At 53.2% G+C, this 13,330-nt stretch overlaps 1 protein-coding gene across 1 annotated transcript; it reads left to right on the top strand.

Moving 5' to 3' along the window:
• Positions 1-8,360: 8,360 nt before the first annotated feature.
• LRRC25 (leucine rich repeat containing 25) lies at positions 8,361-12,827 on the top strand. Its single transcript, XM_027581712.2, has 3 exons — positions 8,361-8,459; positions 9,113-9,906; positions 11,855-12,827. The coding sequence occupies exons 2-3, from the start codon at positions 9,122-9,124 to the stop codon at positions 11,991-11,993; spliced, it is 924 nt and encodes a 307-aa protein (XP_027437513.1). The 5' UTR covers positions 8,361-8,459; positions 9,113-9,121; the 3' UTR covers positions 11,994-12,827.
• The last annotated feature ends 503 nt before the right edge of the window (positions 12,828-13,330 follow it).

Genomic DNA, 13,330 nt, shown 5'->3' with positions numbered 1-13,330 from the left:
CCCACAGCTCCCCCCTACCCCACCCCACAGCACCTGTGTCCATTCTCCACAAGGCTTAGCCCGAGCCAGTACACCGCCCTACTTTCTGTGGGCTTCCGTGCCCACAAATTTAGCCTCTGCCCCTCCTCCCCGCACTTGAATTCCAGAGCCAAAGCAGTCATTAGAAATTGGTGTGCTCAGCCCGGGATCAGATCATCCCTGGAAAATCCACCCAGCAACCTCATTGGAGAGGCAGCCTATCTTCTTCCCATGTTAGAGAATGGGGAAACTGAACCCCAAGAGGTACTGAGGGAGTCACATAGGTGACCCAGTGGCAGCACTTCACCCACTGGCGTGCCTGCCCTGTCTGGGGTCTGGGATACTCACTCTGGGAAATTGGAGGCATTTTGTGGAAAACTCAGGCCTGGGGGGAGGAGCAGGGAGGAGAGGAATGAAGGAGGGGAGAGCCTGTAGCAGCTACAGAAAAAGTTCTGCAGATAAAACTGAAGCTTAGCACAGGGAAGCAACTTGCCTGAAGACACACAGCAGAGAGTGGAGGACCAGGTCTCACTTTGGGGTGTGCTGGCAACACCCCTCCCTTAGCTTTCCTCTCCAGAGCTCCGGTCCCTTCCTGTGGCAGAAGAAAGAGTTTCCGTGACACCCTAAGGTCCCACTCTTTTTCTGGACCGTAAAGGGGAAGGGTCTTTTCTTCCCCGTTTGGGAGTCCCTCAGCTTAATAACAACACGGGGGAATGGATGCTTGCTAAGCACCACAAATTGGGTACTTTTTGTCCATGATCCTGTTGTATGCATCCAGCTCATCCCCACCCCAGGGCCTTTGCAGGGGTGTTCTCCCTGCCTGGGACACCTTTCCCCCAGCCGTTCCCCATGGCCTGCTTCTCTTCATCCTACAGACCTCACCTCCAGCAATGTCCTCTCAGAGAGGCCCTCCAACCTGGGTCACGTTGGATTTTCCTGAAAATCTTGTCTTTGCATATTGATTTCCCATGTCCTCAGTAATCCATGAGGTCCATGAGGGCAGGGAATTTGCATGTTTTGTTCAGTGCTTAGAGCAATGCTTGGCACACAGCAGGAGCTCAATAAATACCTGTTGCTAAACAAATGAATTAAAAATTACCACTATCCCCTCTGTGCTGGGATCCAAGGCCTCTAGTATCCCCAGGGGTCTCAGTCTGACTGTGACACAAACTGTCATTACCATCTTCCCATCATTACCATCCTCCCTATAGCCAGGGTGGAATCTGGAGGGCTGAAGAGCCAGGGACCAATCTTCTGTCTCTTACCAAGGCCACCAGGACTTGCAATCCTCACTATGGCCACACGAGGACAGCAGAGACTCGCAGCACCAACTCCTGAGGGTTCCCCCGCAGGCTTTGCCCTGGTGCCCCTTTGGAACAGCTCTTGAGACCTCAAGTTTCAGGCTTGGAATGTTGTTAGCTTCTCTTGACCTTGCCCATGCCCCCAGGTCAGCCTCCAAATATATACTTACATTTTTATGTGTTGAATCATTTCATAGCAAAAAAGGAGAAAAATACAAAAAAACCTCCCAGTTCCCTACCACCCCCCAAAACTTCCCATTTTAAACTCTGACCTGAATGTCTTTTGTTTCCCCTTTTTTTCTGCATTTTTTTTCCTCCAGAGATCTTCTTTGATTAACCTTTCAAAACTATGAACCACCCCGTCTTGCTCTCCAAATCCCCCTACACTCTGTTTAACCTTTTCTCCATTGAACTATTATTTCCTAACCACTTTTAAATTTGGTAATTTACGGTTCATGGCGCCCTCCCCACTGGAATATCAGCTCCTCAAGGGCGCGAGTTTTGCTGCATTCAGTAGGCACTCAGTAAATATTTGAGGAAGGAATGGAATCTTACCAAAAATAAACAAAGCCTAACAAATAAAACAAAATACCCTCCTTAGCCCACAGCCACAGGCAGTCACTATCATGAACTCAAGTCCAAATCCGTGTATCCAGGAGTGACATAGAAATTCATCGTGTGCCTTGGAATGGTTCTTCAGACCCTCCCGGGTAGGTGCAGACAAATGCATCTTGTGTTTGAGCACCGTGTACCCTAATGGTCAACCACACAGATTCTGTGGTTGACCCTCGGTTGCTGTTGCGCCTTGGGCAAGCTACTCAAACACACCATGCCTTAGTTTTCCTGTCTGTAAAATGGGGGAGGGGTCTTATCAGTTCCAATGAACTGGTAATGACAGTTCCTATCTCAAGGGGTTATTGTGAAGATTACGTCTCTCTTTTTTAAGTTTATTTTTTATTTATTTTAAAAAATCTCTACACCCAATGTGGGGCTTGAACTCACAGCCCCGAGATCAAGAGTTCCATGCTCCTGGACACCTGGGTAGCTCAGTTGATTGATTATGCGGTAGGCTCTTGATTTTGGCTCAGGTCATGATCTCAGGGTCCTGGGGATGGAGTTCCACGTTGGACTCCGTGCTCAGAGTGAAGTCTGGAAGTCTGCATCAGGATTCTCTCTCTACCTCTGTGCCTCCCCTCACTTGCTCTTGGGCTCTCTCTGAAGAAAAAAAAAAAAAAAGAGTTGCATGCTCTACCCACTGAGCCAGCCAGGTGTCCCAGTCACTCCACCTATCTTAATTTGGGGTCCCTGAAAAGCAGGCTCGAAGAACAGATTCGGGGAACTTCACTGTTTGGGAGGTTATTCCCGGAAGCCCCTGGTCCGCCCGCGAGGAGAGAAAAGGAGCCCTGCAGGGGGCGCCAACCAGCAGGTTCCCAGGGGCCGGTTTCCCAGGGGGCCCTCGGGGAGGCAGCCCAGAGCCCTGCCTCGGAGATGTCCTACCGGAGGTTGTGGGGAGCAGAGGCGTTTGTAATCAGCTCGCCTTCCGTCTTGTGGTCGAGGGCTGTCCCCAGGAGAGCCCTGTGGGCCCCCAGCGTGGCCTCCCACCGCTGGAGCGGCCCTCGGCTAAGCAGCGAGCAGGTGGACGGTGCTCGTTGACCGCAGTGGCCTCGGTCCCACGTTTTGTTTGCTCCCCCACCCCCCGACAAGAGCGTTCAGTGACTTCTCAAATTTTACTATAACCGGCGTGGCCACGTGACCTCAAACAGGCTCTTTCCGCATCATTAAAAATCCAGCTTTAACCTTCTGAATTCGATTTTGGTGCATCGGTGGGCCCTCATGTACACTCCCCTTCCTCCATGGGACACTCAGCCTGCGTCCTAAGTCGCCCATGTGCCCCCGTGCCAGACACACGCTCACGTTCACATCTGCTTCTCGGCCCTTCACAGCCGCCCCACAGGGTGGTTTTCACTGTCCGTCTTTTAGGGAGGAGGAAGCCGCGGTGGAGAGAGATTAAGGCATCGGCCCTGGGTCACACAGCCGTGAAGTGGCCAAGCCGATCCAGTTGTTTGCTGGATGCATGCCTGATCTGCGGTTGCCTTGTCTGTCCACAGTTTGACCCTGAGTCAGTTCTGCTGCCCCAGCCCAGCCCTGGGTTGTCACACCTGCCCCAGGTCCCGACCTGCTGGCTCCAGAGCCCCTCAGACACCTTAAGATCCCCGGGCCTCTAGATAGCCTCAGCTGCTGGGTTGGGCCTCCTGGGCAGCCTCCACCCTCCCTCAGGTGAGATGGGCCCCTAAGGGCAGCCAGACCCTGAGGGGTGTGGGGGGAAAGAAGTCTGGCATTCAAAGGCTGCACTTTGCACAAATGGGAATGGAAATGGCAGGACAGGGGCTGGGGCCAGAATTTTGGGGGGCCTGGCCCCAGGGAGAATCAGGGCTCGAGAGAAAGGGCAGATTCGGGACAAGTGTGAGAGCCCATGAGCTGGACAGGAGGTGGATAGTCGGGGAGGGCAAACCCTTGATCCCACTTCAGCTCCCCAGTCTCGGGCATACTGGGGGCAGGGCCCAGGCTGAGGCCTCACCCAGCACAGGTGGCTACGTGGGGGTCAGAGGGTGTGAGGCAAATGTGGCTAAATTGAGGGGGCCACGGATTGGTGGCACTGGGTCTGGGTTGTCCCGGGGAAACTGTATATATCTCTACCTTTGTCTTTGTGGGAGATCTCTGTGTTTTCCTGGCTATTTTGGAGGAGTCTCTGAAGGTCTCTCTCCAGGTCTCTGAGTACCCTGGGGTCTTGGGGATTCTGAGCTGTTCTAGGTATCTCTGGGGATTTCTGAAGGTCTCTGTGTGTCCCTAAGGACCTCTGGAAGTCTCTGTGCTGAGAGACTGGCCCTGCCTGACATTCAGGCTTGTTTCAGACCTAGGCTCTGGGTATGTCAGGCGGGAGGAGGGGGAGTATGGAGGTGTGCCCTCTGGAAGATTCTGGTCCCCCTCAGGGAGTGGAGCCCAGGGCTGCCCTGCTTCCCATAGCCTGGCCACGACCTGCTGGGGCAGCAGCAACACGGCCCAGACCCCAGGTCCCCCAGGCTCCAGGCCCATCAGACCCCTGGCATGCTCCAGAACCCAGGACCTTGGGCGCCTGGGTGTCTCAGTCGTTAGGCGTCTGCCTTCGGCTCAGGTCGTGATCCCGGGATCCTGGGATCGAGCCCCGCATCGGGCTCCCTGCTCCGCGGGAGGCCTGCTTCTCCCTCTCCCACTCCCCCTGCTTGTGTTCCCTCTCTCGCTCTCTGTCAAATAAATAAATAAAATCTTAAAAAAAAAAAAAAAAAAGAACCCAGGACCTCCTCACATGCTGGGAATTTCTAGACCCCCAAACCCCAGGACCTAGGCCTCCCAAACTCCAGACCCCACTAAATGGTCTAGACTCCAGGTCCCACAGGTCCTGGAGACCTGCAGACCCCACTACCCCAGGCCCCAAGCCTGCCTCCCTCCGCCCCACACATACTTCCTCATTTCCTCATTTCCTCCTATTCTAAGAGAGGGCTTCGTGCTGGACGCTTCCGACTCCTCCCAGGGTGTGGGGCATGGGGGACATCCACCCACACCTGGGCCTGAGGCCAGCTGCCCCTCTTATGCCGAAGGCCCGTCTTTATGTGTGCTTGTTGGCTGAGGCCCATGTTTTCACTGAAAAACCTACGTGGGGAGGTTCTCCCTCCCATCTGCCTCATGCTAAGAGGTAACCGTGAATTTTCGTTTTTCATGTTTCACCCAAAGTTTCTTTAGCCAATTGAAATCTAGGAGTTTAGGGCGCCTGGGTGGCTCAGTCGGTTAAGCGGCTGCCTTCGGCTCAGGTCATGATCCCAGGGTCCTGGGATCGAGCCCCACATCGGGCTCCTTGCTCCGCGGGAAGCCTGCTTCTCCCTCTCCCACTCCCCCTGCTTGTGTTCCTGCTCTCGCTGTGTCTCTCTGTCAAATAAATAAATAAATAAATCTTAAAAAAAAAAACAGAAATCTAGGAGTTTATTTTTTGATCTTTTTTTTTTTTTTTTTTTTAAGATTTTATTTATCGGAGAGAAGAGCACAGAGGGAGGAAGAAGCAGATTGACCGGGGCTCAATCCCAGGACCCTGGAATCATGACCTGAGCTGAGGGCAGGTGTTTAACCGACTGAGCTACCCAGGCGCCCCTAAATAAATAATTTTTTTAAAGATTTTATTTATTTATATGACAGAGAGAGACACAGCAAGAGAGGGAACACAAGCAGGAGGAGTAAGAGAGGGAGAAGTAGGCTTCGCCGCGGAGCAGGGAGCCCGATGTGGGGCTCGATCCCAGGACCCTGGGATCACGACCTAAGCCGAAGGCAGACGCTTAAGGACTGAGCCACCCAGGCGCCCCTAAATAAATAAAATCTTTAAAAAAAAAAAAAGAGTTGCCACCTTCCCTGCTTGCTTCTCGATTTTATTTTCCTCTGCTTCTTCCACCCGTCTCATATTTTCCCGGTAGATCCTGCATGTCGCCGGTCTCTCCAACTGCTACAAGAAGCCCATGGGGACAGGGATTTTGTCTGTTTTGTTCAGGGCTGTATGCACAGCTCCTAGACCAGTGCCTGGCACATCGTAGGTGCTTTATAAAGCTTTGTGGAAAAGATGAATGAGTCTTTCCTTATTGGTTCACAAACCTCTATCATTTTGTTTTTATGACTCTGAGCCACCCCCGCCCCCAGGATGGATGAACTGTTATTCATCTAACCAACCCTTTAGGTTGCTTCCTTTTTTCCACCCCGTATAACAACATTGCAGTGAAGCGTCTCAGCTCTGCCATCTTCTTGCCTTCCCTCTTTTTTTAAATGGATCAAAATACACTTATATAAAATTTACCATTTTAGCCATTTTATAGTGAACAATTCAGGTTTTTTTTTTTTTAGTACATTTCTAGTGTTTTGCAAGCACCACCAACATCTAGTTCCAGAACATTTCCACTGTCCCAAATGGAAACCCTGTGCCCATGAGCAGGCCCTCCCCCTCGGCCCCTGGCAACCACCAGTCTCCTTTCTGTCTCCATGGATTTGCCTGTTCTGGACGTTTCCTATCAATGGAATCACAGGCTATGTGGTCTTTTGTGTCTGGCTTCTCTCACTCAGCATCATGTTTTCAAAGTTCATCCATGATGTAGCGTGTGTGAGGGCTTCGTTCCTTTTTATGGCTGAGTAATATTGCGCTGTATGGATGCACCGCATTTTGTGTATCCACTCACGAGTTAGTTCATGCCCCTGCTGCCCTTCTCATTTTGTAAATGTGAATTATTCAGGGGCATCCCAAAAGTGGGCGGCTGGGTCAGCAAGCACAAGTGTTTGTTACTCTGGTGGCCTGTGTCAGTGTGCCTTCCCCTGGGACAGCGCCACAGTGTCCCCACAGCCCTGCAAGCACCGGACATTATCACACTTTTGAAGTTTTACCAGTCTGATAGAGGAAAACACACGGTACCTCAGAGTTGTGATTTGCAATTTTTCTGTGAGGAGGGAGTACCTTTGGGTGTGTTGAAGCAACAACTTGCAACTTTCTATAAAGTCTCAGTTCAAAACCTTTGGTCAATTCCTCTGAGTTCCTAGATGGAAAGGGGCAGAGTTTGAGGAGAGGGGAAAGCATGGGCGAGTGAATTTCAGCTTCCCACAGTCAAGGAGAAGGCTCTTAGGGGCGCCTGGGTTTCTCAGTCTGTTAAGCGGCTGTCTTGGGCTCAGGTCATGTTCCCAGGGTCCTGGGATTGAGGCCCCCATCGAGCTCTGTGCTCAGCAGAGAGCCTGCTTCTCCCTCTCCCTCTGCCTGCTGCTCTGCCTACTTGTGCTCGCTCTCTATCTCTCTGTCAAATAAATAAAAATCTTTAAAAAAAAAAAAAAAGAAGGCTCTTAGCATTTATCCCATTTTACAGATGTAGAAACTGAGGCACAGAGTGGTTAAGGTTGCACCGTGAGTCAGTGTCTGGAATGGATTTGGAACCTGGTCTGCCTGATGCCAGGACCCCGGTGAGGCTGAGACACTCCTCTAGCCCTTAATCTCCTTCTTAATCTACTTTTGTTACTACCCTTTGGGTCTGACTCAGGCCCCCCTCCTCCTCTGGAACTCTGCCCTCCTCCCCAGGTTCCCCATCTCCAGACACCAGGCTCAGTCTGGAGGAATCTTTTAACACAGTACCCCTCCACTGCTCACACATCTTCCTTGGCTCCCCATGGCCCTGAGAATAATGTCCCACCCCTCATCCTGGTGTCTGAGGCCAGCACTGCCCACCCCCTGCCCACACCACCAGTTTCTCCTCTCAGCCTGTCCACTCCAACCCCTCCACTCCTAAACACACTGTCCAAGCCAGCCATGCTTTCTCAACCTGCAGGGCATCTGCCCCTATTGTGACTTCTGCCTGGAATCTGCCACGCATTTGTTTCTGCCAGCTACTGTGACTCATCCTCCAAGCCCCAGACTCAACGACTCCTTCCCCAGGGAACCCTCCTCACAGCCCCTTGCAGCATGGAGGCATCGCTGTACCCGAGCACGAGCTCTGAGTCTGTGGGGAAGGCCAGCAGGTTGGAGAGTCAAAGGCAGGCTTTAGGAATCCTTGGCAAAACCCTACTCATGTGTGGAAGCCCCAATTCTAATGCTTCCTCCTCCAGGAAGCCTTCCAGGATTCTGTCCCTCTCTGTGACCTGACCTGACTCCACTGGACTGGGTCTGTCTGTGTCCAGCTCTGTCCTCTCCGAAGACTGGGTGCTTCACCAGAACCTGGCCATACTGAGGCCTTTTGGAAGTTCAGCATGGGTGATTGTTGAATGAACAAATGAACACATGGGTTGGGCAATCAAGTGAGCTGACGCCAGGAAGCGAGTTGATGAGGTAGCAGTTGGTCGGTTAGGGTATTAATGGGGGACATGTTGTCACTGGGTTCCAGCAAAAGAGAAGCAGGTCGCTCCTCCCCCTCCCGTGAGAATCCTGGGCCTGAGGCCTCGCAGGGGGGCGGGTCTCTGTGTCTTATTTCTTCCCCTCAGCATTACACCCGGACACCAGTTCCTCTTCCCCTGAGTCGCTGGGTGCAGATCCTGAGGAGCGCCCCGGACCACAGCGGATCCGCGGAGGGTGCTGACCACTTCGGCCCCCACGTCCAGGTGAGCCACCACGCAGCCCCTCCCGCGCCAGAACCTTCCACCCTGCCGAGGCAAAAGCGTGATGGTGGGACCAGAAAGATAGGACCGAGGCGCTAGAACTTGGGTCCGGGAAGGGGCCTCAAGCCAGACTGGAAGGGGTTCCTTACAGCAGCCCCATCCAACCCCAGCCCGAGACTCTCAGCACCCCGCAGTTCTGCGAGAAACAATTAGCTGGGCCTGGGCCAGGCCGTTTCCGGGGCAACCGCTTATTTTGCATATGGTCCTATCTTGGCCAGTGAGGGCGCCTGAAATATTCGTGGTGGGGGGGGTGGGGTTGGTGTTGGGGAGAATTGGGCGACTTAACCCGAAGGGGCTCCACTGGGAGAAGGGGAGGGCTGACTGGGCCGGGTCTTCTCCTCGCCTTCCAGGACCGTCAGGCACCCGGATTACTTACTTCCCATTCCCCAGAGGGGGAGACTGAGGCCAGAAGCCAGAGCCATCCAGAGGGGCGGCAAGCGAAGGCCTGCGCTTTACCATTTCAGAAGCGGCCTGGGCCACTCTGAGATAATGATGATATAATAATAATGATAATGATAATGATAATACAACACAAGCAGTGAGGGTGAGGTGATCACAGGCTAAAGTCGGGCTTAGATTCTGGTGTCTCTGCCTAGGTTGCTTGAATGGGGGGCTCCCTGGCGTGGATGCTGTTGTTGCCGCTGCTGCTGCAGTATCCAGACAGCCAAGTCTTTTCCTGCAACGTGTCCTCCGGGATCGTGGACTGGAACACAGAATTCACAGCCATATGCCTGAATTTCAGTGGCCAAGGCCTCAGACTGCCCCAGAACCAGTCTCTGCAGGCCAGGAACCTGCTCTACCTTAACCTGTCTGGGAATAGTCTTCAAGAGCTACCATTGCTCTTCTTTAAACTCCTGGGAAAGCTGGAGGACCTAGATGTGACAAACAACCCACTGACCCAGGTGGCCAAGGAGTTGGCCGTGAGCTGTAAACTTGACCTGAAGGCTGACTGCAACTGTGTCCTGGAATCCTGGCACCAGGTCCGAGAGGACAACTGCTCCGGCCAGCCACCTCTCAAGTGCCGAGACAGAGCTACCGGTGCCTGGCACAATGTCTCCGCCTTCCTGGAGGCTGGCTGCTCCCGTGGCCTGTCCTTGATGACCATCGGGGCACTGGTGGCCAGTGGAAGCCTGCTCCTGGGGCTCACCATTGCTGGCCTAGGGCTGGCCTGGAGACTCCGGGCACGCCGGAGGGTCAGTAACCGGGACCTGGACAAAACAGGGGCTGCTCAGGATGGTTATCGGTCTGGCTCTGGCAAGCAGCCAAGATACAGTAGCCGGGGCCTCAGCCCTAAGCCCCCAGCAGCTGCCGTGCCCAGACCCTCCACCCCCGACTATGAGAATGTGTTTGTGGGCCAGCCAGCTGCCGGGCACCAGTGGGCCGAACATGGGTGAGTGATTCACATCTGCCTGCAAGACTCTGGAGCCAGATGGCTGGGTTTCCAATCCCTGCACCACCTCTTGTAGGCTGTGTGATCTTGGGCCAGTCGATTTACCTCAGGGCCTCCGTTTTCTCATCTGTAAAATGGAGATAATAACAGCCCCCACCTCGCAGAGTTGGGATAAGAATTAAGTGAGTTCCTGAATATGAGACAAGTTTCCTCCTTCGTGACCTGCAAACTGAGTTTCTGGTGGCCCAGGATGGGGGAGAGGGAGCAAGTGTTCCAGGCAGAATAGGGGCTTCACAGAAGTAGTCGGTGGCCTGGCTCAGATCCTGCGTGACCCAGGGCTATCTCTGAGTCTGTTTTAGTCTCTGTAAGATGCGGACAGCTCCCCTTTCCACATGTCCCTTTGACACATGAGATGTTCAGAAAACCATGTCCTTCTCTCCCCGACAAAGCCCTGACACCTCTAGATTTGGCTGGACTTAGATGGATGGGTTCAACTTTTCCAGGTTGGATGAGGGAATGAAAGGATTTGCGGGGAGCAGCCCCATCAGGGGCAAAGTCCTAGAGGTGGGAGAGAATGGAGAATCTTCTGTGAATCCGTTTGAGAAGGCAAGACATCAGAGCTGAGGCTGGAGGTGGCTGGGAGAATCCAAGCAGGAATGGAACAGAGTCATGGATCGGTGTGGGCAGGGGAATCCACAAAGTGGGGAGGCTGGTGGGAAGCTGTGGGTGAGAAATGAGAGAATATGCAAAGCAGATGCAAATAGGACTCAAAAGCAGAAGTGGCCTGCAGGAGGGAGTTGTAGGCATTCGACTTGCTAAGGCAGCGTGTGCTGTGAGGCTCACCTCTGTCTCGCTGTCACCAAAGCCTCAGGATCAGTCTCCTCGAAAAACTTTGTTTAGAATGCAATCTGTCATTCCCACCCTACATTTTACTTGAACAAACGGAGGCTCTGGGAGGCGGGGGAGTGACTTGCCCAAGGTCACACAGTGAGTCTGAAAGCAGAGTCTGGCTCCCAGTTCTCTATCCCTAGACAAGGATTTATGTGTTTGGAGTGATTCATTCTAAAGCATGAATAACCGATGGACACCACTTGTTCAAACCAGAGTAGGGTTAGAATGTTCCAGAGGCAGGAGAGTTCTTTTTTGGGGGGGGGGGGGGCTTGCCCACCATATATAACTAGACATTGCTAAGAAGCTATCTCCTCCCAGACCAATTCTATGGATGCAGAAACTGAGACTCAAATTTATTTCTGTATTGAGGCCACAAAGTCTGTTGCTTCAGAGAATCTAGTAAAAACATTTCCCAGCTGAAAGGGCACTGGTTTGGCTCTAGCCACTTGTGTCCATGGGGCTGGTGCCACTAGAGCTTCTGATTTTTCAAGAGGAAACTGAAAAAATTAGTCTAGATTTAAAATTTAAGAAAAATTTAAAGTCTAGACTTTAATGTAAAAAATTAGCAACTACCTCAACTTTAAGGAAGAAAACAATTTGACCATGGGCTTGAGGTCCTTGGACAGGAGCATTACAATGCTAAATCCAGGGGCGCCTGGGTGGCTCACTTGGTTGGGCGACTGCCTTAGGCTCAGGTCATGATCCTGGAGTCCCTGGATCGAGTCCCGCATCGGGCTCCCTGCTTAGCAGGGAGTCTGCTTCTCCCTCTGACCCTCCCCCCTCTTGTGCTCTCTCTCTCTCTCTCTCTCTCATTCTCTCAAATAAATAAAATCTTAAAAACAAAACAAACAAACAAACAAAAATGCTAAATCCATGGAATCTTCCCTGAATCCCTGGCCCCCACCTCCTTTCCTCAGAGGAAGTTGGGCGGCTGGGAGAACACGGCCCTGTGCCTCAGTTTCCTCATATGTAAACACTAGGAGGGGACTCAGGCGCCCAGAACTTTCGTGCCTACCCCCTGAGTGCTCCCTCCCCTCTCGTCTCTCTGTCTCCACAGGGCTCACCCATCAGAGGACAACGACTTCTACATGAACTACGAGGGCCCCGACCATGCCTCCCAGCCTGTCTACTGCAACCTGCGGTCGATGCACCAGACCCCACTTGACGAAGAGGAGTACGTGATCCCCGGGCGCTGAGCCTTTGATGCCCTGAACTCCAGCCTGCTGCTTTCTACTTACTTGGGGGCATTCTGGCTCTTCACTGGCCTCAGTCTTCCCACCTGAGGAATGGGGACAGGGAAGGACCGTCCCTGAGGCCCAGGGATTCAGCTCCCTCTCCAGCCCCGCTCTGCTTCTCAGCTCCCTCAGCTGCTGCAAGGGGGAAGAGGAGAGGCCCCGACATGGGGACAGGAGGGTCAGTTTGTGAACGCTGTCATCACCCTCCCGTCGGTGTGCAGGTGGTGCTTAATAAACGCTGCTGGCTCAGGGCAAGTGGGTTCCTTGAGGTGGGGATTCCCTAAGCTCCCCAGACCAGATTCTCCGAGACTCCCGAATTGTTCCCCACTCTGTCCCTCTCAGGCCCCGTTCCCAGGCACTTGGTACCCAGGCTCAGCCCCCAGGGCAGCCCACACCAGCCCCAGAGGGATCATTATAACTTCCGAACGGGACTGTGCCCCTCCCCTGCTCACACACCCTCCGTGGCTCCCCATTGCCCCCCAGGACTTCAGCCTGGCAGTTGAGGCCTGCGTGGTTCTGCCCTACCCCACTCACTATCACTATCCTCTCCCATCCTTGTGTCTTTCTGGTCTAGGCCTCCTCACCACCCAGCCCACCTCGCTCCTGAAGTTTTCATTTGCCCGTGCCACTCCTTTTGCCCAGAAAGCCATCCCCTTCCACTTTTTCTCACTCTTAAACATCTTTTTTTTTTTAAGATTTTATTTATTTATTCATGAGAGACAGAGGCAGAGGGACAAGCAGCCTCCCCATGGAGCAGAGAGCCCTATGCAGGACTCGATCCCAGGACCCTGGGATCATGACCTGAGCCGAAGGCAGACGCCTAACTGACTGAGCCACCCAGGCGTCCCACACTCTTAAACATTTTTTTTTTAAAGATTTTATTTATTTATTTGACAGAGAGGGAGAGAGACAGCGAGAGAGGGAACACAAGCAGGGGGAGTGGGAGAGGGAGAAGCAGGCTTCCCGCCGGGCAGGGAGCCCGATGCGGGGCTCGATCCCAGGACCCTGGGATCATGACCTGAGCCGAAGGCAGTCACTTAACCAACTGAGCCACCCAGGTGCCCCTCAGCTGGGCTTCCTATCAGCTGCTCCCAGCCTGGACCCTGCCAACCCTCCAATCTAGGGGAGAGAGCCAGACACAGATACCCTCAGTCCTGAGAGGTCAAGCCTGGGCTGGAGGGAGGGATGGGGCCAAGGGATCCAGAGAGAGATGAACAAAAGAGTTTGGAAAAGGCTGCTCATGAGAAGGGAATCTGGAGTGGGTTTTGAAGGATGTGTGTTTGAGAAGCAGAGGACAC

Source organism: Zalophus californianus, chromosome 1 (assembly GCF_009762305.2).
Source record: "Zalophus californianus isolate mZalCal1 chromosome 1, mZalCal1.pri.v2, whole genome shotgun sequence".
In the NCBI taxonomy this organism is placed as follows: domain Eukaryota; kingdom Metazoa; phylum Chordata; class Mammalia; order Carnivora; family Otariidae; genus Zalophus; species Zalophus californianus.
This window is presented reverse-complemented; position numbering and strand designations above follow the sequence as displayed.

What these genes read in the sequence shown, in the direction of transcription:
- LRRC25 (XM_027581712.2), top strand. Translation starts at nt 9,122, where the DNA reads ATGGGGGGCTCCCTGGCGTGGATGCTGTTGTTGCCGCTGCTGCTGCAG. An exon ending in CACCAGTGGGCCGAACATGG is followed by an intron (nt 9,907 to 11,854) that starts GTGAGTGATTCA and finishes CTGTCTCCACAG; the next exon opens with GGCTCACCCATCAGAGGACA.